This window comes from Dermacentor silvarum, chromosome 4, assembly GCF_013339745.2.
Source record: "Dermacentor silvarum isolate Dsil-2018 chromosome 4, BIME_Dsil_1.4, whole genome shotgun sequence".
Taxonomy (NCBI): Eukaryota; Metazoa; Arthropoda; class Arachnida; order Ixodida; family Ixodidae; genus Dermacentor; species Dermacentor silvarum.
Window position 1 is genome coordinate 164781081 of NC_051157.2, and position 27275 is coordinate 164808355.

Sequence of the window (27275 nt, forward strand, 5' to 3'; positions counted from 1 at the left end):
TTCTTCAGGGGTGCTGCAGGGTTCTGTGTTCAGCGCTTTTCTGTCTACGGTCCTCTTCTCTTTTAATTTAACGAGCTAGCGAATGTTGTTTGATCATCTATTTGGCTATATGGTGAAGACTGCGCAAATTATCGTGTAGTTTTTGCTGGTGCTCATTTTAGAGTATTTCAGTCCGTGCCTTAACGCTATCACGAACTCGTAGAACGCATGCGAAATGTGTTTGAATGCTAAAATGTGTACACTAATGAGAATATCCCGTAAATGGGCCACTTGTAACTCTCCTCTTCATAACATTATATATGTCTAACGTATTATATATGTTAGACAGACTTCGTCTAACATATATAATATTTTAGACGAAGACGAAGTAACCTCTTATAAATATGTAGGAGTTGTAACCTACCTTGTCAAAATCATGTTATCGTACGTTATTCTTACTCGCGCGATAATCCTAATCGCACAATAGGTTATGTACGCCACAACCTTGAAAGGACACCGTCATCTCCTAAATTAACATTAGATTATTACGGTCTAAGCCTGAAGGTGTACGTGCTTTGTGAGATTCTAGTGAACTGGAAACGGCGCAAAACCGTAGTGGCCGTTTCATTTTGACAAATCGTTCCTGTTTTTTTGTGTATCATCGACGAAACTCACTTTGAAGCTTTCCGACCTCTATTAGTGGAGGAAAATGTTGCGTTTATCAATGTCCCAGAAGATTTCCTATCATGCACACCTGAAAAATGAACTTCTTAGAGAGCCAACTTCTCTGCCATGTCGTACTAACCACCGCCATAAAGTTGACGCCCATTTTTAAGCAAGAATTAGTATTCTGGTTAATTGATCATGAAGACATGAAAAAATGGAATAAGTTACCCAACTCCATCATCACCATTCACAGCGTCTCGGCATTTAAATCTGCCACTAAAGATTAGTGTGTGTAACAGCAGTTTCTCATCTCTACATTATTTTTCACCAGTCCATTCTGTAACTCCTTCGGGAATTGAGGGTATTGAAATAAATAAATGAATAAATAAATAAATTGCTCTTGGGGCTCTAGTAGTAAGAAATAGGTTTCTCGCGAAGATTTAACCCCGTCTGTACCCTTCTTCCACGTAAATGCTGGGATTTGATTTAGCTAAAATGAGAGGCAAGTCAGTCAGCCAGCCAACAAACTTTATTAAGGTCCTAAGGAACTACTAAGTCGTAGTTGCGGTCCGCTCCAACTTTGGGACCGGAAGAATATGGTCCTCCGCCCGCTTGCGGGCTCTTTGGACAGCCCTTAGTTGGTCCTGGGGATCGCCGCTTTGAAGGGCTTCCTCCCAGTCCTCTTGTTTATTCAAATCGGCGTTTTCTAACGCAGACCATTTCCGAAGCACGTGTGCTAACGAGCACTACTCTTCATTGCATTCAGGGAAGTGTGGGTCGATGTTCGGAGCAAAGCGTCTAAACCTTCCTCTCGACGGGAAATATCCCGTTTTTAAGATTCTCATGTGGAAGATTGAGGTCTAGTTAGCTGTGGGTATGGGAGCGCGAACCGCCTGCACCTAAGCTGATAGTGTCTGACTATTTCATGAAAAGAGAGTAATGGGTCAGAGTTATGCTCACAATTCGGACTGTCTAGCATATCAGGACCATCGCGGAATGTTACACCTCGCGCTTGGTCATGAACTAGCTCATTCGGGTTGGGTTTGCTGGGATGAAGATTGGTTCCCATGTGCACCGGCAACCATGCGATAGTGTGAACAGCATCGGATGGTCCTTGCTTGATTATAGCCACCGCCTCTTTCGCGATTACGCCAGGTCAAAGTGCTCGTATGGCTGATCTGGAGTCACTGTAGATGTAAGGCCGCGAGGGGTCGTTCATAGCTAGCGCGATGGCAGCCTGTTCAGCCGCCGCTACCGTGTGTCTTACCGAAGCTGCATTAAAGATTTTGCCATGAGGATCAGCTACAACAGCTACAAATGAATGTGTGTGCCCATACTGGGCAGCATCTATATAGGTAGTTAGTTGCAGGCTTTTTTGTGTAAAGTCAATTAGAGAGCGTGCTCGGGCCTTACGTCTAGCCACATTATATTGTGGGTGTACATTTCTTGGAAAAAGGCTAACCTGAAAGGTCTCCCTAACGGTCGGAGAGAGTACCCATTTTAGGTACTTGTCAAAATTGCCAACTTAGTAACAGCGCCTTTTCCGAGGCGCTGTTACTAAGTTGGCACATATATTTTTCATGATTACATAGTTAATGGAGTCGAACGACATCAGTGTTGCTCTCTAACCTGACGGTATTTAGTCATTTATTTGCTTCACCAGGATATATGCCAGAACACAAGAACTATAATGTGCAATAAACAAGAATACGAAGAACCACCTGAATATAAGCATATATTATCCTTTTAAGTAATACGCACGAACCCATCTTTTGTATTGCAGAAGCAATATTAAATATACTGGAACTTTTCTTACAAAACCTTCCGCACGTATACGCCTTGTAGACATTGTACGTTTTCAGTATCTGCATGTTAAAGCGCCAACGGCATTGGATGTTTCAAAAAAGTTTAGTGAGGGATGGAAAATTCGCGGAGAAAGTTCAAACCATAAATAATCGGTTTCAACCATGTGCCCTCAATAGTGCCCTACGTATGCGTCATTTATCTAGAGTTGCCTTTAGGTGAGTTCAGTAGCAGTGCATTTATTGTTTCTAATGATAATCTCGGTCGTCACTGAGCACCGGAAATGTTGGCTTCTCTGAAGCACTAGCATAGGTGTTCCGTTTTCGGGCTTTATTATAAATTGTAAGCTTCACCTTTCCAAAGCAACCGGCGGGCTTCAGCAGACATTTTTGGGGAGGCCCTCGAATAATTTACGTCATTTAGAGTTGTAAAGTGATAAGCAAAGCATGTCACATGAGCCTATGTTGCTCCACTCCCGTCGGATCTAGCCACTGCAGGTGTGAATAGAACCCGCTAGCCAGTCATCAGCAGCAAACTACCATAGAAACTGAGACTTGACGGGGGGTGATATGACACATTGCTTTTATCCGTTCCTGTCGTCTCAAACGTTAAATTAGCCACATCTTTGAAAAAAAGATAAATAAAAGTTAATATTTTCAAGCAGCACGCAACAGCTATCTTTACAGGCAGAAATGAAAAAAAAACCAAGCAAAGCAGTCTGAGGCGGTTTCGATAGCCTCATGGTAATGGTGAATGCTTGAGATGTAAGAAAAGCGAACAAAAAACTAGAGATAATATAGAAAGCCATAGCAGGGGTCTCAGAACATGACTGATAGTTGAAGGCCTCACGCAGTTGCTCAGCTGTTTTGTGTCGTGATACGATGCTAGCAGTGGGATCATGCTCATGTTGGTATGTTTGAAACATGGAGACCATGGAAAGCCTTCAGTGTACACGTTAAATTCAACGGGAAAAAATCCGGTCATCCCTCTTTCAAAAGGAATAGGTGTTATCACGAAAATGAAACGTGTATTTTAAGAATGAATGCAAGATTCTTTGCACATTCACAAATACAAATTTGTAAATGTCCAGATCTTTATTATACATAATTTCGCTTGAAGGGCGAAGCAATGAGAGCGATAGCAAGCACGCGAGGCCTGTGTTGCTACCTAGCGTAAAGAGCACACCAATGCTTTCAGGCATAATAGGTATTTCTGATACTACGGCCAGTCCATATATGGCGAGAGTGCGTAACATGTGGTGGCAACTCCGGTGACATGTGGTCATCCGTACACATGTTCAAAGTTGACCCACCACGGTACCTACCGGGAACGCCGGCTAGTTTGACAACATGACACTTCCCGGCGCTACCATCTTTACTACCCTTCTCTGTGTCCGCGCTGCCCGGCATAATGTTTACGAAGTTACCGAGTGATAAAACAAGCGATGACTAAATATCCTCATTTGCAACAATTGCAAATCTTGAAGAGCCAGAATTTTTAGAATGAACCAATCCTTTATTATAACGATTCGGTGCCGATGATCATGTCCATTGGGTAGGCACAGTATCTCTATCTTGCGGATATGCTTGATATTGACTGCGTGGCGTTGGTACATCACACAGATTTTAGGTAGGGTACGTATTAAAATACATTCGCGTTATAAAATCACTAAACTCAGCTAATTCTTCTACTGCTGATAATACTATCTAAGCTCGTCCTAATTCAGCTGATTTGTCAATCACACACTATGGCAACACTTCTTTCCACGAATTCCCTTACAATCTCCCATTTTGCGCAGATCTCTTATAGTCTATCGCAAAGTCACAAACTGCATGCTGAAGGAAATGATGGCAAAATCACATCTACTGCAATGGTGAGACAGCGATGGCAAAGTTAAGAAGAGCGGTACGAAGACAGTTCCATGTCTGATATACAGGATAGCAAAGAGCACTCTGTGCAACAGCCACTTCTTTTAGTGCTGCATTATCTTTCAAAAAAATGGTTTCACACTGTACATACCCTCCTATCAAAAAGTGTTTCTGGTCCAGAATACAGAGTCCATCGTGTTCGTTCGTTTCGGGTTTGCTGCTGTGGCCTAGAAAACATCAACTAAAAAGAAGTGCATGAACACACCGCAGAAGAGCAGGCACTACCTCTCTCAGAATTCTGCCACGCATAAAAAACGCACAAATATTGGCAGCGCAACAATTTTGCATTTGCTCGGACACCAGCCCAGCCTCCATTGAACAACATATTCACACAAGCGCTTGAATTCATCCAGAGTGATGGTCCGGATGGGCAAAGTTGTTTGACTAGGGCAGCAGTTAGATAAATTCTGAGGACTTGCTTTGTGAAGTCACTGATGTACGTCCATTTTAAGGAACACAGAAATTGGAGGTTGCTTTCTCCAGCACTTGTCGGCGGGAATAAAGAAACCTTTCTGGCAATTGTGATGCTTTCAGAGTAGCAGGCTCTTTCGCGTACCAGTCAAAACATGCATCTACTTCCAGAGGTGTCTTCCTAGGGTGCATGCCGTCGCTGGTTTCTACTGGCAGCATTTTTTTTACAATGCGTTTTTAACCGCAGTTATTCCTACCAGATGCAAGTTACACCCAAATCTCGAAAATTCGCTACACCGTAAAATGTACGTGCACTTAGGGCCTACAGATCATAGAAAAATGTTCTCTAAATGTAATAATATTCGTCACATTAGGTGCAATAATGTGAAATGCGGAAAACACTAAAACACAGTAAGTGAAGAAGAAAGGAAATAAGACGGCAAAAATACAGAAGGTAACAAGAAATTAACTGCACTAGAAGAGAAACTTGGGCGAGTTGATGGGAATGCATGTTTAGGAAAGTAACAGCGCTAGATAGACAAGGACACAGGAAGCGCCAGTGTCGTGTTCTTCTTTGCCGGTGTCCTTGTCTATCTAGCTCTGTTACTTTCCTGAACATGAAGTTAACATGAACAAAACATCCATTCTGCAACCCTACACTGGAGGCGTGGCATGGGATTCCAGAAAACGGAAAGGAATATGTAAATGCAAAGCACATGTTCATGCGATTGCGCCTGAGTTCAACATTAAAATGTCCGGAAACAAAAGACATCCCCCCATGAATGTTTTAAAGCGGTTTAAATTTCGGTGATCATAAGACGTTGCTTTATGAATTCACGAATCTATTTTTCTATTCCCGTTTCTCTTTTCAGCCTTGGGTGTGTGCATGACGGAGCCACTGCCAGTTCTTGGCCTAATGGACACATTGGGTCGGCAGACTGTCCATATGACAACGGATACATGATGAGTTATAAGTTTACAAAACCGTACATGTATAAATTTTCATCCTGTTGCCAGCGAGAAGTCATGAATATTTACAAGTATGAATTTTCATAGCATAACATTTTTGACACATTTGTGAGCTTACCTTGTTATTTTCAGTCGCCCCGCATATGAGTGTTTAAGCGTTAAAAACGCCATAAAACCAGGCCTCCATTCAAGCAAGTTTCCTGGAGAGGTTTCCAGTCGTGAAACGTACTGTAAGAAAGTTTACAGCAGTTACAGTTATGTGAGCGCAGATAAGGTAAGTTGCTAGCTCTTATTTATTATAGAAAAATAAACACAAATTATAGTGTAGTGTTAGCTATAATATATAAAAAATATTGTGAGGTTTACCACCATTTTTTCACGCTCATAATCGTGCAGTGCTGGCCGGTTTCAAAGTATATGCGCTTGTAATACAATCGCGTTGCTTATCGCCTGGTTACAGAAAATAATTTAAATAGAGGAGTTCAGAATTTAGGCAACGCAAAGGAGAACCGAAAATACGAGGTACTGACGAACGTCAATTGGAGATATCAAACACACTTCCCGAACGCTATATCCGCAGAAGAAGGAATATTGTCGAGAATTTGCGCGCACTTTAACTTCCTAAGTATATTGACATGTTATCCTTCGCCGCATAGTTTTTAAATGAAGTAGTCTATTTCGGAAGCAAAAATATTTCCCAAAAATTTCGAATGCCTAGCATAAGCAGCTAAAAAAAGCAAATATTTAGCTGAAATGAGAATGTTCTAACTTTCAATTTGGTAATTTATACGTAAATAACAAAAGCTCGTTCATAATTTACCTTCACTCCACAGCAATTCAGTGCATGGAATAAAATTACCTGTGATGACGTTCTCGGCAACTTTGTACTATTTATTAGTGCCACGACGAGTGCGGCGTAAAGGTCGTTTCCGTACACCCTGTAAACAAAAATATGGCATTACCCATGTCAGAATAGATGTCGACGTGAATGTCATTAGCATTAAGCGATGTAGCGACATACTGCAACACCACCACCGAAATCCCACGTGTATGAGACGTGTGTGAAGCCTGGCTCGTCTCTCGCGCTCCTTAAACACACTGTGCCGTCTAGCGGCACTACTAAGAAGTCCGTGTTTGGCACGTGGATATACATACAACAATATTATCTGGATATATATATATATATATATATATATATATATATCGCGCGTTTTATTCCGTCCAACACCGCAGAAGGTTTAATTGTGTTTTGGTCATTAAACAAAGGCACATCTCCATTTCCAATTGCACAGTGACCCAAGTTGACATCACAGAAGTTTAAAGGAAAGTTGCGCATACCCAGTGACCCAAGTTAATCATATGATATATTAGGTTTCAAGCATGTGAACACCACAAAGTGCAAATCACGAAAGAACGCGCCTGTTGCTGCTGTTCACACACATGACTCATACGCGCCTGCCTTACTCCACTGTTCTTGAAGATGTTCATTGAAGAGTGGCGCATACCCTGTTCTGCATACCCAGTTACCCAAGTTCATGTTAAAGAGGTTTATTGAACAGCGGGCTTTGGTGGTCTAGATGGTACATGAATTCGAAAACAAACAGCGCTAAGAACGGCACTTAACACAGACATAATATGGAGACCCGACCACCAACCTAAGGTTTACTTCGCGCAAGGCGGCATTTAAACCTGGTAAAAGGTGGAACAGAGAGAGAACAAACAAAATAGTTAAGAAAACAAACTAAAAACCTTGAATACAAACAAAAAAAGTTGTCCCAGTTTCACCTGAAAGGCGAAGCATCAATTGCGATAGCAAATTTGTAGAGAGCTACACGGAGTAATGATATTAGCTTTATCAGCTGTATAAACTTGGACATGCAGCAGCACCGGCAACACGCAGAACTATTGTCGACGCCGTCGGCGTTTTGCCCGCGTTCACTCAAAATGCGTGCGGCGCTGGTGACTGTTGCTGGAGCCTCTGATATAAATAGGCACTTGGTGCCGCAGCTAAACGTCGCCTCCCTTCCCTTCCCTCCCCCTCCCCCCCACTCCCTCCCCCACGGCCTCTCGCGCGTCGGAAGAAGGCGCGTTTGCTCTACATATATGGTGATTGTAAAGGAGGAAAGAGACGCTTACTTCTGCAGCCCTTAAGCGAGCACGGCGCAGAACGCGCGTTTGTTCTCCGCCGTGCGTTCACTCCCCGTGAAAGCGCGCGCCCCTCGCGCCCTTTCACTCGCACATACAACGTTCGGCGCGCGGCGACGATTTCATCTCCATTGACGTCATACGGAACCTCACGGCGATGGCGACGGCTACGGCGACGGCGACGCCGACGGCAGAAATCTGCTTTTGAGTGTCCATATAATTGCTATCGCAATAAACTAATGCCGAACTCACAAAACTTCGCGTGCGACGCGTGCTTTAAACGCACAGGTAAGCGATTTCCCTTTCGCTCAACCAAACAGATGGGACGCTGACACATGACTCAGCGCTGTTATGAATAACAAAGGCTTCGAAGATTTTACTTGCTCGGTTCATATCCGCACTTAGCACAGTGGATGGCCATATTGCCGCCTGTTCCTGCATGCAGAGCATCGGCATGACCACACATTTGGTCGCTCACACACCACCCCGTTAGTCTTACGTAAGATCAACCACATGAAAACGAAGCCTGGGACGCCACATGTGTTTTGCATGGGAATAAATTGCCGTGGGGGCCTCTTGTCACAGGTCTGAAGGATTGCACTGGCATAATTACCCACCCAGCATAATGCTCTGAGTTTGTTCCTGGCTGTGAAAATACCCGCGACGACGGCTCGACTTCCTGCCTTCATCAGCTCGTGCGAAACGCCATGAATATGTGGGATCACTCCAAGTTGCGGAATTTGACTTTCAGAGCTTGTGAATCCACTGAGCACAGTGCAAGAGTAAAAAAGGCAAAAATTCCCTTCGCTGACTGAGGTTCGTACTTCCAGCCAAGCTGATGCGGCTGAAGTGTATACACAAGCTCTAGAGTGCGAAATTGTCATTTTCACTGAAGTTCGTTGGTAAGCGTAAGCCGAAGCACAAATGATACTAAAAGGTTACGAACTTTCGAAGGTCAGTGGCGCAGCGGTCATGGCGGATGATGGATGACGTCACAAGCTGTGCGAACTCACACAGGTAGCACTGCCCGGAGCCGTGGCTTCAGCGCCCGATAAAAACTCGGCACTTGGAGTTGCACGTTATCAGTTCTCTATTAGTGCTTGGAAAGAATCTTCAGAGACCCAGATGTATACTACACGGACGCTAGCCCGTATCCCTCGTCGCCACGACGCGAGACGAAATACACGATCACCGCTGTAAATCAGGGGAACCTCGTTGCCTCTGCCTCCATCCGCGCCACATGCAGCGCAGCAGCAGAAGCAGCAGCGATCGCTCTCGCACTTCGTGACGCCGAGAGCAAGCAAAGAAACGCTCGCGTCCTTACGGACTCACAAGCAGCGTGTCGTTTATACCTGAATGGAACACTCCCTATACAAGCCATTCGAATCCTGGGCCGCTCACTAGAGGGGATTCACGGGATCGTCTGGTGCCCCGGGCACGAAGGCCTGCGGGGCAACGAAGAGGCGGACTGCGCAGCTCGAGGTCTCACTAGCCGAGCGGCAGACCACAGCGTCCTTCAGCCACCGACAGACCGAGTAGCGGCCCATGAGTTAACCACGAGTCAACAAATACTGGAGGACCAACGTCTTGCAAGAAGACAATACGCTCCCCCGCACAAAGCTCTCAATAGACTCCAGGCTAGGGACTGGCGCCACCTGCAAACAAACACATACCCACACTTGTCCCGACTACACGCCATCTCCCCAGACAGATATACGTCCCGGAAATGTCCCTGGTGTAGCACACACACAGCGACACTCGCGCACATAACACACCAATGCACAGACAGACCAGACGAGGCAATCTCGCCACGAGTCATGTCACAAACGCTCACTACGTGGTCTTGGGAGGCAAGACTCTCCGAACTGGACCTGGGAAGCCAACTGGCGACCCTCGACCAGGCCCGGCGAGCCGCGATTGCCAGTGGAGCCCTGTCAGAGGGAACCACCCAGGAATAAACCGCGCATAGCTTACTGTATTAATAAAGTTTCTCGTCCTCCTCGGTACTTCGTCGCTGCAAAGTAGTATGGACGGATTGGATCATTCTCGTGATCTTGCAGCTCAACGGCGAACTAGAAAGACTGAGATGCAACGGCAGGGCCGTTTAGAACAATGTGTGGCTACCGATCCCGAAGTTGTTGCTCTTGTTGGAGGATGAAGAAGAAACAAGAGCAGCGGGTCCTAGGGAATACGTGAAATAAAATATTCTTTAATTGATATACGTAATTGAGATGTCTTAAACTGTGCAAAAATTAGAAAAATAAGTGTACAAACAATAAGAGAATAATTAGATCAACAATGACGGCAGAAATTAGACAAAGTTCGCTCAAGCTAAATACGGTTTCCCTTCGTGAAACGAGGAAATTTAAACATGAATTTCGTATGAGGAACGTACGAACCCATCTCTCTGCTCCATTAACCACAGTTTTGACCACTGAGAGTATATTACAAACCGGGTGAAAACGTGACTGTGTTAGAGTAATTGCGTTCAGAATATTGCGAATAAATCGCCATTGTGTAATAATGAAAAAACATATTTTAATATTTTTATATTCTTTATTCATTTGAAGTGAATACACTCCAGGAAGGAGGCCAAAAGGCACAATGCCTGACGAGGGCCTTCTCCCCATTGTAGGCATGTTGCACTCGGAGGGGTTACAAACAAAATGAAAAGTAAATCAATCAATACATTAGCAACCTAGCATATGCGGCAACACTTGTTGGCATAATAACAAACAAAAGCAAAAATCAATATATGGTCATAAAGAAAAGCAAAGCTCAGAGCCACTCCCATGTCAGGTGTCCGAGGGAGTACAATGGCGCCCGACACGGGAGAGGAGAAAAAAAAGAACAACAACAAAAACTGAACTGCATAACAGAGGCACTTGGTAAAACTTTGTGTGGAAAAAAAACACAGGGTTAACAACATAAGGTAGGCATAAACAAACATAAGCAGCCTCCTTGACACAGCACACGTACCCACCAAGGGACAAGACCCATTATGTCATTAATAATTGTATAATTTTTCTCTTGTAGGCTGTCGGATTTTTATAGTCATAGATAAGATGCTGAAAAACGTTATTTTCATTCAAAAAGGAAATCATCTGAAGTTTAAGGGTCTTGAAGCCGTAATTTGTTCTTACTTTTGGTGCTTTTATTGCGATATGTCGAAGGTTGTATGGGTTTAGGGAAGGCTCTGTGGGAAGAAAATTAGGGTCATTATGAATTGCATGATATGTCTCGAGCGCTAGCCGCAAAGTCTTTAACTGAAACATAGATAATATCCTAAAATCATTCCAATACTGGCCTGTACTTTCTAAGTAACCTAGGTTCGCAATTGCTCTAATGGCTGTCTTCTGCAAGAGAAACAAAGAGCTTAAATTTTTTGTGTTGTATCGCCCCATATTAACAAACAATAATGAAGATGAGATTGTACAAGAGAGAAGTACAATTGTCTTTTAAGCCATGTTGGTAGTAAAACTCTAAATTTATTATTTAGACCAATTGATCGCGAAACTTTCTTTCTTACGTGGTCTACATGGTCGTTCCATAACAAGTTCTCATTAAATATAACCCCAAGGAAGCATATCGACTGAACGCGTTCAATGGGGCTTGTGTTATATGATATTGTTGGCTCATATTCTAATGCTTTGTTTTTTGCCCTGTATATTACATACTTCGTCTTTTTAACGTTTAATTCTAAGCGGTTAGCACATAGCCATAGTGTTAATTTATCTAACCAATAATTTGCTTTATTTTCTACTGCTTGCAAACTCGCGCCATTGAAGAAAACATTGGTGTCATCAGCATATTAGGCTATTTCGCAGCTGGGAGAAATATTAACAATATCGTTGATGTGAACAAGAAACAGAATTGGGCCTAATATAGAGCCTTGAGGTACGCCAGTACGTATAAGGCCATAGCTGGAAGATATATCATTAATGTTTGTGAATTGCACTCTGGACGACAGGTAGCTTCGAATAAGACACAGGGCGCAGCCTCGGATCCCATAAAACTCTAATTTACGTAGCAAGACTTCATGACTGACCGAGTCAAAAGCTTTTCGAAAGTCTAAAAATAATCCCAGTGTGACCATTTTGTTTTCTATGTTGTTGATTATTTTGTCTTTTATGTGAAGTAAAGCCTTTTCCGTGGATTTTCCTTTTTGGAAACCGTATTGTTGCTCTGCGATAGCTCCTGTCTTAGTAAAATATGAAATCAGGCGAGTGTTGATAACTTGTTCAGCGATTTTCGAGAAAATGGGCAAAATAGATATGGGGCGATAATTATTAGGATCGTTATAATTTCCAGATGTATGGATCACGCAGACTCTTGCAATCTTCAGTTTCTCTGGAAATCTACCTTCTTTGAGCATTTGGTTGCATATGTGCGATAACAAAGGTGCGATAATATCGCAGACACTTTTTACTACCACAGCTTTAATATTATCAGCTCCAGTGGCGCAATTGTTTTTCAGAAGCATTACATACGTTGCGATTTCAGCATTAGTTGTTGGGGAAAGAAATATCGTAGTTTTTGGATTGCCTTTGAGGTAAGACACAGGGTCAATGCCAATTCCTTGCATAGGTTGGTTTTCTCCGACTGATAAAAAATACTCATTAAACTTATCTGATAAAGAACGGCCTTTATAGGTAACACCTTCAATCACAATCTCTGTTGGAGTGGCTTGAGCTCGTTTCGATACTAAACTATTATACGCCATCCAAATTTGATTCGGTGAACACTTATTATCAAACGCTTTTGCATAATATTCATGTTTGGCAAATTTTAAATCGGAGTTTAGTTTATTCCTTACAGCTTTGTACGAGTTGACTATATTGATGTCCTTATGTTTCAAAAAGTCCGCAAAGAGCTTATGTTTATGCTTTATTCTTTTGTACAGATCTTTGGTGATCCATGGTTTTTTAGACTTTTTGTATCTAGTGTAAGGGACAAGAGGAAAGGCGATCTCATAAGCATTTCGAAATTTCTCTTCAAAAATATCGTAAGAGCGACTGGGCTCCTCTTCATTGAGGACATCTGACCAGTCCAGTTCTGAAATAATGCATTGGAAGCGGTTTACTGTTTCATCATTAATTTTCCTGTATAAAGAGTGGCGTTTACTACTTGAAGACTTTTTTTTTGGGATGCGGCACAGAAATAAAGAAAGGAAGATGGTCGCTAATATCACAAGCCATCACACCCGATTGAACATCATTTGGTGAAAAGTCAGTAAAGCATAAATCAAGAGCAGTTTCTGTGTGCGCAGTTATTCTTGTAGGCAGGTTTATAACATTTGTGCAACTAAAACTGGACATGATATCAATCAAATTTTTGGATGCAGTACTCTCAGATAATAGATCTATACAAGTGTACGCGAGTGTAAGCGAGATCCCTACAAGTGTACACTGCCTAAACTACGTGAGCTACATAAGTTAGGAATCTAAGTTGCGTTACTGCTATGTATATCTTTTTGTTTTGTGAAAGCCTGTGTTGATCCCTACAAGTGTACACTGCCTAAGCTACGTGAGCTACATATGTTAGGAATATAAGTAGCGTTACTGCTATGAATGTCTTTTTGTTTTTGTTTGACTAAAGTGTGCTATGATTCTTTCCACTGCTGTATGTACTACACAAAGGTAGCTGCGGGCTCTTGTCAAGCTGCCTCTACAAAGAGCAGCTTTTACCCGCAGCTTTCCTGTCAGTGAACTGATGAAAATAAAGATTATTATTATTATTATTATTATTATTATATTAAAGTCCCCTAGCACGACAATCGATTTGCAATGTCCTGTTAATGAGCGAAGTACATTGTCAAGGTAGGCGAAAAACATTTCCGTGTTACCAGATGGGGGTCGATAAACGAGAAGTATAATAACACCACAAGAATCAACAACAAGTATCTCGTAATCACTGTGAACAATGGAAAATGTCTCTAGGAATGCGTGCGAGATACCCTCATGAAAATACAAAAAGATACCTCCCCCTTCTCTGTTATCTCTGTACAAGGATACATGAGAATATTCTTCAAATTGAACAACATCAGACGTACCAGTGAACCAAGTTTCAGTGAATGCTAGAACATCAAACTTATGGAATAGGGAGTTGAGGTAGGTGCCAACGTCGTCACCTTTGTTTCTTAGGCTTCGTGCGTTTAGACAGAACAAAGAAAGGGATTTACTTTGATGATACTGTAAGCTCCCTACTGCTTTGTTAAATTCTTCTATTCCATAGAACCCTTGGCGTTGCGTTGATCCGTCGTGATCCATAGTGCCAAAAGCTGTCAGTGCTTATCTGAACAAAAATTTGCGATTAAACGCTCACAGGCTCTCATCTCGTTTATCGCTGTCGACACTTCCTGTTCCCTTAATCTTGGCCAAATCTGCCTCGCGCGTAATACGAAAAATTGGTTCTCCTGGGCCCTTACGGACCAGCACCTTTCCGTTTTTCTGCCATGTGAAGTGATAGTCCATTTGCAGTGCCCTTGTATGTGCCATCCATAGAAGATGCTTGTTTCGCGGAGTAAGGTTATCGTAGAAGAGGACATCTGATTTGCTTTCACGCAGTTGCCTATCCTTCTCCTGCCAATTGTCTTTTGTTTTTCTTGAAACAAAACGCACTAAGATGGGAGACTCCCGCCCTTGCTTTGCGGGAAGACGGTGAACGCCGTTTATATCCTCTTCCACTAGCTGACGAAGTCCGAGAGAAGCACCCAGTTTGTTAATTTTAGGTAGCAGATTTTCATTTGCTTCCGATTTAAGTCCATGTATCTCCAGGTTCTGCCTTCGACTATACTGCTCCAAGTCGTTAATTCGGTCCTTTAAGTCTGATACATCTTTCCCGCTGCTGGAGTTCTCTACTGTTGCAAGACGTGTCTTAATGTCTACAAGTTCGCGATCTTGCTTGGCGAGACGTTCTAAAACCTCGTCGTACTTTTCCGACATGTGTTCGACAGATCCTTGCACATCAAGTACTATTTTCTTCAGTTCAGGAAGCGTATTCATTTTTTCAACTAACGGCATTAAAAGACAGTTTCTTTTGCATATCTGTCATCATGGCCATTAGTCCCTGTTCAGAGGATTCAGCCTGTTCGCCAGACGAACGACCTTTTGCCAAGCCCGATCCATCTGAAAAGCTGTGTTTGTGAGAGGATCGACCAGTGTGCTGGCCCGCCACTACACATGTGCTGCATGTCCAGTCGGCAATGCTGCCATCAGTTTTTTTGCTTTTAAAACTTTTGGCTGTTAGGCCTGAACAGGCTTTGCTAATGTGGTAGTTGAATTCGTATGAGGCACAGGTTAGAAATGGGCCGTTGGCCGGGATAGCAGCATGGCACGAAAGACAGGGGTGAGGGTCACAATGGCTGTCTGATTGAGACATCGCTATCACTAAGCAGTTGCAATCGGCAGCAGCAGCAGTAGATATAAGAGAGAAAAGCAGAACAGAAAGCCACAAACCTGCAAAGCAGAAGAACAGCGTCAGGCGCCTTCCAAGACAAGTGTCGCTGAGATGCTACTGCTGCCGCCACCGAATGCAAATGCACAGTAGGAATTCTCGGGCACGTCGAAGAAACCTCGGTTGACCCAGCGTGATCTCAGAAGCCAGTGGGATCCCGCAGGCGTGGCAGGCCAGGTCACGCACGGTAACGTGCGAAGATAAAACCCGCCATCTTCACAATCTTGCATCGGTGTCCTCGAGAAAATCCTCAGGTACTGCGCAGCCGCAGCAAAGACGTATTGCGAAGCTCCAGCTCGAACAGCAGCTCAGCTCTAAAACTGCAAAGCAGAAGAACAGCGTCAGGCGCCTTCCAAGACAAGTTTCGCTGAGATGCTACTGCTGCCGCCACCGAATGCAAATCAACAAATATTTGACTTTTATTTCAGGTTGACTAGAATACGTGCTGTTTTTAAGCCCCCAAGAGTGGGAACGCAAATTCAACAAGATATAAAAAATTGCAATGCTTCCCAATCAGATATGACAACAGCGTTGTCTGAGTGTTCCGACAATGGCGGGTCATCTTATCCTGACGTTTGGGATGCACAGAACTGCACACGGCCGATTTAGGTAGCCGCCGAGCAGATGAGATGAACAATGTTGTCTTGAGGATCTCACCGATAGCAACTTTTCCAGTGTCTTCGCAGCCTTGTTCTAATTATAAGGGTCGAGTTCTTCATTCCCAGCGTCATCTTTTTCTGTACCTTCCTATTAAGCAGGTTGAGCTCGCTGATTGGTAGTTTTACTTCAGCGTTTTATTTGGTCGTCACAAGCATCATCAAAGCGAAATTCGCCAGAGCACTGATTGCGTTCTGTCAAGATAGCATTTTATTGCGATCGCAATTATATGCACACGCCAAAGCAGATTTCTGCAGTCGGCGTCGCCGTCGCCGTGAGGTTCCGTATGACGTCAAAGGCGATGAAATTGTCGCAGCGCGCCGAATGCTGTATGTACGAGTGAAAGGCCGCGAGGGACGCGCGCTTTCACGGGGAGTGAACGCACGGCTGAGAACAAACGCGCCTTCTGCGCCGTGCTCGCTTAAGGGCTGCAGAATTAAGCGTCTCTTTCCTCCTTTACAATCACCATATATGTAGAGCAAACGCGACTTCTTCAGACACGCGAAAGGCCGTGGGAGTGGGGGGGGGGGGGGGGGGGCGAAGCGACGTTTAGCTGCGGCACAAAATGCCTATTTATATACAACCGTTGTGAGGCGAGAAGGTGGCAAAGACTTCCGACGCTGCTCGACGAGTGTCCCGTTCTGATCTCGTCGAAAACCTCCCAGCCGCCCCCAGAGGCTCCGGCAAGCGTCACCAACGCCTCGCGCGTTTTGTGCGAACGCGGAAAAAACGCCGACGGCGTCGACAACAGTTCTGTGTGTTGCCGGTGCTGCGGCATGTCCAAGTTTGTACAGCTGATAAAAGTACTATCCTTACTCCGTATAGCTCTCTACAAATTTGCTATCGCAATTGATGCTTCGCCTTTCGGGTGAAACTGCGTCATTTTTTTCTACACCATCACCTCTGACCAAAGGGATTTTGTTGGGCGCGTCTTTGTTGACTTCACTCAACCAATAACCTTTCATTGACTATCTATTCATTCGTTGTGTGAACTATCCACACTCATAGCTTCGAGTACAGGAATCAATGGCGGTTTTAACATAGACAGTGCTTTCGAAAACAACTAAGAGCACTGCTACTCTCCTGAAAATTTGAATATTCTCAGGAAATCTTTCGCGCATTGTTGCTCTAGGAACTCCACAAACTCGACACACTGTCTATGCAGTGTGTCGTCATCTTGAGCTGCAAACCATCTCTCCTTAAAATCTCTCGGCTTCATCTCTAAACGGTAGCCCAGATAAGATTGACGGTCCATACGGTCGCGGGCATTCGTATGTAAAATGTCTGCTTGCGTCGTTCGTAACGCAATCTTCCATATCAGTGAAGCAACAAAACGAACACACTTGATGTCTTCAAGGAGCTTTGTCCGACCAGCATATTTAACCTCAAAAGACTTACTCACTGCTTGCACATCTGCGAGCAGAAACTTCAAAAAAAGCCATGCTCGGTTTACATTGTCCCAATGTATTGCATATAGAACATCAGCTTTGTAGTAACTCTCATCTGACCCTGCAAGTTTAAACTGGGTCTTCTGTTCCGGCCACTGTTCAAGAATTATCTATATAGCTTACTCTATTGACAGCCACGGTGGACGTCATGGCTGCACAGTTTTCAGTGGGTCGTCACCCTCGTTAGGAGTCTTGCATAATTTCTTGAAAACCAGCAGTCGACCAGGTGACCTAAAAAAACTGTTAAGTGTCTCGTCAACAAGCTACTCAATCTACCCAAGCAATTCGCCCGCCGCGGTGGCAAACAGGGCTAGCTCTAATGAATGACTGAAGTAGGGAATGAGAACCTAGTTCGGGAGTTCTGCTGTAAGCGTAGGATACATGCCATTATCCAATCCGGTCATTACGCTTGCATTGCCCATGCCGGCTCCGGCATGACTGCAGAGCTTAAGCTTGAAGTTGCCCTTGAGAGTGATCTTGATTCTCTCAACAATTCCGGCAGCATCGCAAGTCTCAAGCACTCAAAAAGAGAAAGAGCTCGTCACAATGTTTTCCTGTTTAACGAGCTGCTATAAATAAGCGACAAAGGCAAGAGCTTTGTCACGCTTATATTAGCAGACTCGTGTATAATTAAACTAACTTGCTCAGTCGAAAACCATCCGCAAGATCCCCTTTAAAATGAGGATACAGCAAATTCTGAAAGACTGCAGTTCTCCCGCCTTTTCGTGCGCCTTATTATATAGTCCTTTCCTGTAGGACGGTCGTGAAACGATCGCTTTATCACATGCGATGATTGATCAGCCGCAGCAATGCTGCAGTGTTGAGCAAGAAAAGCACCATTTTACCTTCCGATACACCAGACGAAGAGGTGTGGGTTTCGGAAACAAGGCTGCTTCAACGTGCCACGTGCTGAGGCATCTTGGCGCTTCCCTCGTGTCTTTGCAGTTCTGAGTGTATGGATGCAAGCTCACACCGACAATTATTACTTTCCGAAAGTTTCGTCTTTTCCTTCGTTGACTTGCGGAAGAGGCAGTTGCATCATAAGAGTGGGTCCTCGGGTCACGGGTCTCTGAATTGCTGGGCACATTTCACTTTCGGTATTTTACCCAGCACGCGATTACGTTCACGAAAGCTCAGCTGTAGCTCTCGACGAAAAGTGCAATTACAAAAGCGAAACTATAGACTTTCAGCGGAACCTCAGAAGGGCGGTCACATGTGGTGGTTCAAGTTGAAATAATGGCCTAGAGCGTATCGTCTCCGTCAGTGAAGCCGCCGCTGAATCGTGGTGGTCAGAGAGCATACGCGCCGTAATCCAGACTTCGACTGCCTACCTGTAGGTAGTTATGTTGAAATCAAAAGTGCATTCGAGAAATCGCTTTTCAAAGGAACCTCCTTAACTTTGAAGTCAATAAAAGTTTGCCAAATGTACTGGTCGGGCCACTAGAAAATGTCGCTAGTCGCTAAAGATAAAAGTTTGTCGATTACAGACTAAAATTCGATGAATCTACCGACAAAACCGCTAAAGTGGCAACACTCATGGACGCAGCTTAAGTGGGGTACGTGAAATATTTTGGGCGTGCTGCAGAGGTTGTATATACATTACGGTACTAAAACAATGTAACCAAATACACAAGTTCGCAGATCCAAACACATTGGAGCCGCGCTGCGCTAGTTTCTCTAAGCGAGGAAGGAGGAAAGCGCGCTGGTTGCCAGTCCTTTCCTCTTAGCCCAATGAAAAAAGTGCACACTGGAGCGGTAGGTGGTGTTCCGTTTGGCCTAGCTATGAGGACAGCTGCAGATCGCAGACGATCGTAGTCACTAATGCTTCATATTATACAATGCTGTTTTTGGTTGACAGTTTGTACGAACACTACGTAAATAAAAAAATTGCATGTGCATCACTCAAATACCAAAAAATAACTTTTGTCGATGTTCTTAGCACTGCCGATACTCTCTATGTTTGCAGAATACATTGACATGCACCAATAACGTTAAATATGCAAAGAACAGAATTGATCTGCGGGCGATGCTGGTGGTATTTCCACAGGAAAATGTTTTAGGTTACTTCTCGCTGCAATGTTTTCAAAGTGAAGATAACGCCGTATTTAAAGCAATAGAAAGTAATAGAAAGTAGGATATCCGCCTCTGACAACGAGTGAGGTTTTTAATTTCACTGTTCTGAGAACGCTTACAATTGCAGTATAGGCACTTTTTAAATAAACACTATGGGTAATCGCTACAGCGGAGCCCATCACCATAGCTGAAATTATGTTAGCAACGAATTCAGGTAAAATACGTATACATATTGTAGCAAGATCACAAACACGTCCATGTTCTATGGGGCATTTTCCTGATTTTTTTTATAGTCACGCCTATTTATGTAAACATATACCGTCCGTATCAGCCATCGTTAGCGAAGCTGTTCAGAGAAAAAAAAGTTAAAAACAGGGTGCATGACTCCACTATAATACCCACAGTGTTCGGTCGTCAGAGGTATCACGTCCGAAAACCGTAGGACTTAAAATTGTATATTGCACCGTGTTTTTGCAACCTTGTCTTTGTACTTATGGTGCTTGGCTAACGTTAGCCGGGCCACCCTGTGTACTTTTGCCACCCTATATAATTTGTTTCTGAAGAACTGTTCCTCATAAATAATTTTCCTGTGTTCTCGCTTCTTTGTTTAGAAGTACAACATGAGTAGGTGCATAGTGAGGTGCTTCATAAGCCGTAATGGAGATAACATGCTCATCGGTGCCGTCGATGGCGTGAGTTGCGGCCGCAAAAAGGTGAGTCAGCATTCACGATATTACAAGCGTCACCATTATAAGAAAAAAACTGGGGCAGCTTCACACTAGTGGTGCGAAGTCTGAGCAAACAGTGAAGCTGGTGGCCTTTCCCTAGCTTTAACTTGGCTTTTTCCTAGCTTTAACTTGACGTTTCTTATAACTGTAACTTGACTTTTCCCACAGCTTTAACTTGGCATTATCGTAGCTTTCACTATTTTTTCTCTGTGCAGTAGCTGGTGAATCTAGTGAAGGGCCACCAGCTTCGCTGTTTGCTCAGACTTCGTACCAGAAGTGTGAAGCTGCCCCAATTTTTTCGTCGCGATGGGTTCACCCAAAGAAGAAAGCTCTCATTTGATTAAAGTGCACATACAGTCTTTATTTCTCAGTAGCAGCTTTATTCTCTTCTTTCATCGTCGTCCGTCACGGCCACGCAGGGCAAATCTTCGTGCAGCGCGTCTTCGCCTCGGTAGACCTCCACCTCTTCGTCAGCTGCGCCAGGCGAAACCTATGGATCGTCAAAGGGTGTATCCCCAATCGAATTCATTTTCCACTCATTGTATAGATCTAGACACGTGCAAATTGCAAACTTCCTCCTCTAACTAGGGTTCTTACAAATCTTAAGCAAGACCGCTTTGTCAACGCTATGGTAGACTGCAAGCAGCATGTCAATCATTTGCATGCCAGCCGATTACAAGTTGCCAAAGGCCAAGTCTATACACGTTCCCAGAACTGTAACGGGAAAGGAACCCCAACTATGCGAGTAGGACTGCATGCCAAACGACTTCGTCATGCGCTCTACTAGCCATTTCTCCTTCATAACGTTGACGTTAAAGTCTCCCACGAGCAAGCCTGGTCCCTTGTCATATACGGCGCGAAGTTTAGTGTCAATCAATCGCTTAACCTCGCCCTGCGTTGCATTCGGTGAAATGTACATCACGAGCAGCGTCGCAGAGTCGTACAATTGGACCGCCAGTGCCTCGCCCATCTCAAAGCCACAGCCCGTCTGAAAGCGATGCGGCGCGCGCGATGACGTCATGGCTCGGCTCCCCAGCTGTTGCGAGGCTTTGCTAGGTGGCGATGTTTTTCGGCGCATGATCTACGGATTAACCTCCGGCTTAAACAGCTTCCCTGTTAAAAATATTCGCGTTGACATTTGTGTCCCATTCTGCGCACACTCCTATAGGTATACTTTTATGAACTGCATAGACGGCACAAGCCAGTTGCAGTAAGCGCATTTTTCGGAAGTGTTCAAAGATACAAGCTTGTCTTAATCATTACTAATTTCTGGCTTCTTTTGTTAGTTCAAGCGTGAAAAAAGTGCTTTCCGGGCGTGAAAGAAGCCCGCAAATACACTCAATGTGCCTCGAGCGGCCAGTCGCGCGGCAGATTTGCGGGTATTTGCGGGTTTCTTTCACACTCGGAAAAACATTTTTATGTAGCATGTATTGATCAACAGAAAGCTGTATCGGGAGTTTTTAATGTTGCTCTACAGTTCTCTCATTAACACTTTTGATCTAATTATAATAATTGAGAAGTTGATTATTTATTTAGGACTTATTATCGAGTTAGGACGAATGCTAAAAAATCTGAGTATGTCCTAGCGACGGAAAACGATATTAGATTGTTTCTCTCCGGCTACGTAGCACTTGTATATTTTTAAACTTTGGCCCACGTTAAGTGAAAGCCGCTGTACATGACGTCGCTCTGTCGTTGGAGAAAGTGCTCACGGCTACGTAGCGATTGCGGCTGCGCTGGCGCGGACGGTGATTCATAAGAGTGGTGATTAGCTTTGTTGGTGTACTATGGCTAAATATAAGAGTGCAAAAAACACCGACGACACAAAAACTGAGCTGAAGAGCACTGTGGGGCTGAGTTTCGTTCCCGTGTTTGTGCTGTGTGCGATCACGGCTCAAACAAAATGTATATGCTGTGGCGATACGTCACTTATCGGTAACGATGGCTATACTGACAGATGTTATAGAGTTCACTATTAAAGTAGCTTCATCAAAGTCACTCCCTCACCAGAACAGGAATTGGCCTCCCTGGTGCAGTATTCGGCCACAACTTCCCTAATGACTCCGACAATTAACCCACGGCCCTCAGTCCCCAGCGGCTGCGGAGCACCTGACCAAGGCGGCGGTCAGACCTGCAACGTGGCAGAGGGTGCTAAGAATCTCTGGGTCCGGACAGGCCGCCAATGGAAACTGAACCTGGCAACTTTTGGCACGCGCACCCTCTCGAGTGAGGCTAGCTTAGCAGGACTATTTGAGGAATTATCAGGCAGTTGCCTGGGATATTATTCGCCTTAGTGAGGTTAGAAGAACTGGTGAGGCTTACACAGTGCTGACTAACGGTCATGTCCTGTGCTACAGAGGTCTTCCAGATAAGAGAGAATCCGGGGTAGGATTTCTAGTCCATAACAACATAGAGGGCAACATTGATGAATTCTACAGCATTAATGAGAGGGTAGCAGTCGGCCTAATAAAGCTTAATAGGAGGTATAGAATGAAAGTAGTACAAGCCTATGCTCCGACCTCCAGTCACGATGATGAAGAAATAGAACTGTTTTATGAAGATGTTGAATTAGCAATGAAGAAGGTGCTAACTCAGTATACTGTAGTCCTGGGCGACTTCAATGCAAAAGTGGGGGAAAAGCAGGTTGGTGAACAAGCAATTGACAATTACGGCATCGATTCTAGGAATGCAAGAGGAGAGCTGTTGGTAGAATTCGCGGAAAGGAATAGGCTTCGAATAATAAATACCTTCTTCAGGAAGCGCAGCAACAGGAAGTGGACCTGGAAAAGCCCTAATGGAGAAAAAAGGAATGAAATAGATTTCATACTCTCTGCCCATCTAAGCATAGTGCAGGATGTAGAAGTGTTAGGTAAGGTAAAGTGCATTGATCATAGGTTAGTGAGGTCTAGGATTTCTCTCAATTTGAAGAGAGAAAGAGTGAAATTTCTCAAGAGGAAACAGGCCAACCTAGACGCAGTAAGGGTAAAAGCAGACCAATTCATGTTGGTGCTCGCAAACAAATATGCAGCTTTAGAACAGGAAGATGAAGGCAACATAGAGGTCATGAATGAAATCGTAACTAGGCTGATCTCAGAATCAGCAATTGAAGTGGGAGGTGAGGCACAAAGACAACCAGTAGGCAAGCTCTCCAAAGAAACAAGTAACCTAATAAAGACACGACAACACATGAAAGTGTCAAACTCAAGAGATCAGATAGAATTTGTTGTACTGTCAAAACTGATCAACACGAAGAAATTAAGGGATAGTCGAAAATATAGCGGGGGAAAGATTGAGGAAGCCGTAAAATATGGATGCAGCATGGATTCAGTAAGAAGAAAGCTTCGCATAGGACAAGGCAGGATGGATGCACTGAAAGATAAGCATCGTAATGTCATCAGCAATTTCGATGACGTAGTAAACGCAGCGGAAGAATTATATACTGACCTATTAAGTGCTCAAAGCACCCAAGCTACTTTCATTCGAAATAGTGATGAACCGGATACAGAGGCTCCTTCTATAACTAGCGGTGAAGTTAGAAGGGCCTCGAAAGGCATGACCAGGCGAAAAGCTGCTGGAGAAGATGGAATAACAGTACATTTAATCAAAGATGGAGGAGATATCATGCTTGAGAAGATTGCGGCCCTTTATACGCAATGCCTCACAACTTCAAGTGTACCAGAGAGCTGGAAGAACGCCAACATTATACTAATCCATAAGAAGGGAGACGTTAAAGAACTGAAGAATTATAGACCCATTAGCTTGCTTTCGGTATTGTATACTCTATTCAGCAAGGTAATTTCCAATAGAATCAGGGCAACGCTTGACTTCAGCCAACCAAGGGATATTCTACGATGGATCATATCCATGTCATCAATCAGGTAATCGAGAAATCTGCGGAGTACAATCAACCATTCTATATGGCTTTCATAGATTATGAAAAGGCATTTGATTCAGTAGAGATACAAGCAGTCATAGAAGCATTGCGTAATCAAGGGGTACAGGAAACGTACGTGAATATCTTTGCAAATATCTAAAAGGATTCAACTGCTACCTTGGTTCTGCACAAGAAAAGTAGAAAGTTACCTATCAATAAAGGGGTCAGGCAAGGAGACACAATCTCTCCAATGCTATTCACTGCATGCTTAGAAGAAATATTCAAGCTCTTAGACTGGGAAGGCTTAGGAGTGAGGATCAATGGCGAATATCTCAGCAAGCTTCGGTTTGCAGATGGCATTGTACTATTCAGCTACAATGGAGACGAATTACAACAAACGATTGAGGACCTCAATCCAGAAAGTGTAAGAATTGGATTGAAGATGAATATGCAGAAGACAAAGATAATGTTCAATAGCCTGGCAAGGGAACAAGAATTCAGAATCGCCAGTCAGCCTCTAGAGTCTGTAAAGGAGTATGTTTATCTAGGTCGATTACTCACAGGGGACCCTGATCATGAGAAAGAAATTGACAGAAAAATAAAATTGTGTTGGAGTGCATACGGCCGGCATTTCTAAATCCTTGCTGGGAGCTTACCACTGTCGTTGGAAAGATAAGTGTATAATCATTGCATTCTACCGGTGCTAACATATGGCGCAGAAACTTGGAGGTTAACAAAGAAGCTCGAGAACAAGTTAAGGACCTCAGAAAGAGCGATGGAACGAAAAATCTTAGGACTAACGTTAAGAGACAGGAAGAGAGCGGTGTGAATCAGAGAAAAAAGAGGGATAACCGATATTCTAGTTGACATTGAGCGGAAGAAATGGAGCTCGGAAGGCCATGTAATGCGTAGGATGGATAAACGGTGGACCATTAGGGTCACAGAATAGATACCAAGAGAGGGGAAGCGCAGTCGAGGATGGCAGGAAAACAGTTGGGGTGATGAAGTTAGGAAATTTGCAGGCGCAAGTATGAATACGCTAGCGCAAGACAGGGGTAATTGGAGATCGCAGGGAGAGGCCTTCGTCCTGCAGTGGACGTAAATCAAGACTGATGATGATGATGATGATTATGATGATGATGATAGTAGAACATCCACGGAAGCTGACTCACTTGCACGACGCGTGGAACATACTTTGAGGCAATCAGAGGCCCTTTTATCGCCCTGTTGCGGTGTGGCATTGGGCGGGCAGAAGCAGGGTGTAGAGGTGATAGCCTTTTAAAGGAACAGACTTCGTCAGCAGGGACGGAAAAGGAGATTGAAACAGAGAGATATTGCACCATTCAGCTGTTCATGGGGCGGCCTTTCGGCCGCTGCTGGGAGAACTGCAGCTTGGGTCGTGTGACACGGTCCGACCTCTGGTGCGCGCGTCCGGAATGCCCAGCTGTCAGAGGTGCCCTGGGTTCGGTGAAAATTTTCACCTTGATTTTTTTGTTGTCGTTGGGCATTTCTTTAAGGCAACGGCTTAGTCTGAGAACCCACGTCTTTCCATTGACTCCGAACGAGCTCGGGTCTCGGCTGCTGGCCTTCAGGAACGACATGGCGTACGGTTCAGTTAAGCTGTGTGTTCAGATCGTGTTCCTTTTCATATTTTTTGGTATATTCAGATTGGTTCTTTTGTGTGGTGCGACATTTCTCGCCTATGACTTGAACACATTGTAGTGCATTTCTATTTATTTTGTGTCGCGCGTACGTTCTACCTTTTTTCTGTTTCGCCATGCTTTCTTGAAGTGAGGCGCGACGGAGTCTCCAGATTGATAACGCTGAGCGAAAAGTGAAAGTCAAGGATTCACTGATGAACATCACTCGGCTTTGGGTGAGCTTGACGGCTCAGCTGGCCAGCGTGTAGCTCGAGTCCACGCCCTGGCAGCCGCTACCGGAGCAGCACGTGTCGGTGGTTTGCCTTAGCCTGTACGAGGCGAAGTTTCAGGAATAGCGTGAACGAAGGTCCACGGCTGATTTCATGACAGAGGTCAGGACACCCAGACAGCCTCTGTCATTCCAGCGATTTCGTGCTCTCTAGGACAAAAGTTCTTTCGGGAAAGATCTAGGGCTATATTGTGGAAGATCCGGGCATCTTTTCCTCAAGGGAAAACTTTGTAGACTGCTTTTGTGCTGCAGTTACTTTCACCGCAGTAGGTCACATTCACACAACACGAGGCGGCCATACAGTTAGCTGGTTGGGCTCGGAATAAAACTGGAGTAGTTGTTAGATGAGCAGGTTAATTGCTAGTGCTGACATGTCGCCTGTGGCTATGCTAGAAAGTTCTATTTCACTGCAACATGTGAACCACCCACTAATGTCACGCCAGCAAGGTGTCTGCAAGCAAAATTGATGATTCTCGGAGACGATAATGCTGATTTTGATGTAAATTTATTGTCACTTGCCTTACCGATTTTGGCATTAAGTCTTCCACGTGCAATAAAGAATGACCATGTAAATGTGACGGTCAAGATAACTAATATAAGACTTGAAGAGAGACTATGGCACAAAATCAATATCACACCTAGGTACCCCCGCCCCCCCCCCCCAAAAAAAAAGAAAAAATGATCTGGCCAACAGCAATAAAATTGGCTGTGTCGTTTTGTATTTTTCCGGCATTATATGTCAACAGTAGGACCAACTGTTGGGCTAGTTGTTCTGAGGTGTTGACTGTACAATATTGCGAATAAATCAAACAGACACACATTGCATGGATTAGAAGAAGGGCTACTACCAACTGTTTATTCCTGTCATCCCACCACCTATTTAAAAGCACTTTGGAGCGCAAGTGTCAAGCCACTTCTTCAAGCAAAAATGCAAATACGTATCAACCTGAACCATAGCGCGTGTCAGTCAGATGTAATCATTCGGAAAATCAAGTATGCCATTGTGCATAGAGGAAGACAGAGCAATGTTTTTGCAGGTCTGCCTCGGCTTCTTGTCCCGCGAAACCACGCCTGTTATCCAAACCCCGTAGTTTGGCCGACCAAATGCACAAACGTGTGGTCTTTCCTCACAGCTTTGCGAGTATGATCGCACAGTTGGTCCAAGGTCGATCCAAATAGGTCGCGAAGCTTCGGGCGAAAAGTGGTTCAG

General features: G+C 44.2%; 2 protein-coding genes across 3 annotated transcripts in view; both read left to right on the forward strand.

The window, feature by feature from the left end:
- Positions 1 to 27275, forward strand: part of LOC119450762 (venom metalloproteinase antarease-like TtrivMP_A) — a 689114-nt gene that overhangs the window by 441544 nt on the left and 220295 nt on the right. The window lies entirely within an intron of this gene.
- The window catches only part of LOC119450761 (venom metalloproteinase antarease-like TtrivMP_A), an 84730-nt gene that overhangs the window by 53335 nt on the left and 4120 nt on the right, over positions 1 to 27275 (forward strand). The window contains exons 11-13 of the mRNA XM_037714267.2: positions 5660 to 5827; positions 5889 to 6030; positions 20146 to 20247. Coding sequence (XP_037570195.1) covers positions 5660 to 5827; positions 5889 to 6030; positions 20146 to 20247 — 412 coding nt within the window. The remainder of the gene's footprint in view (positions 1 to 5659; positions 5828 to 5888; positions 6031 to 20145; positions 20248 to 27275) is intronic.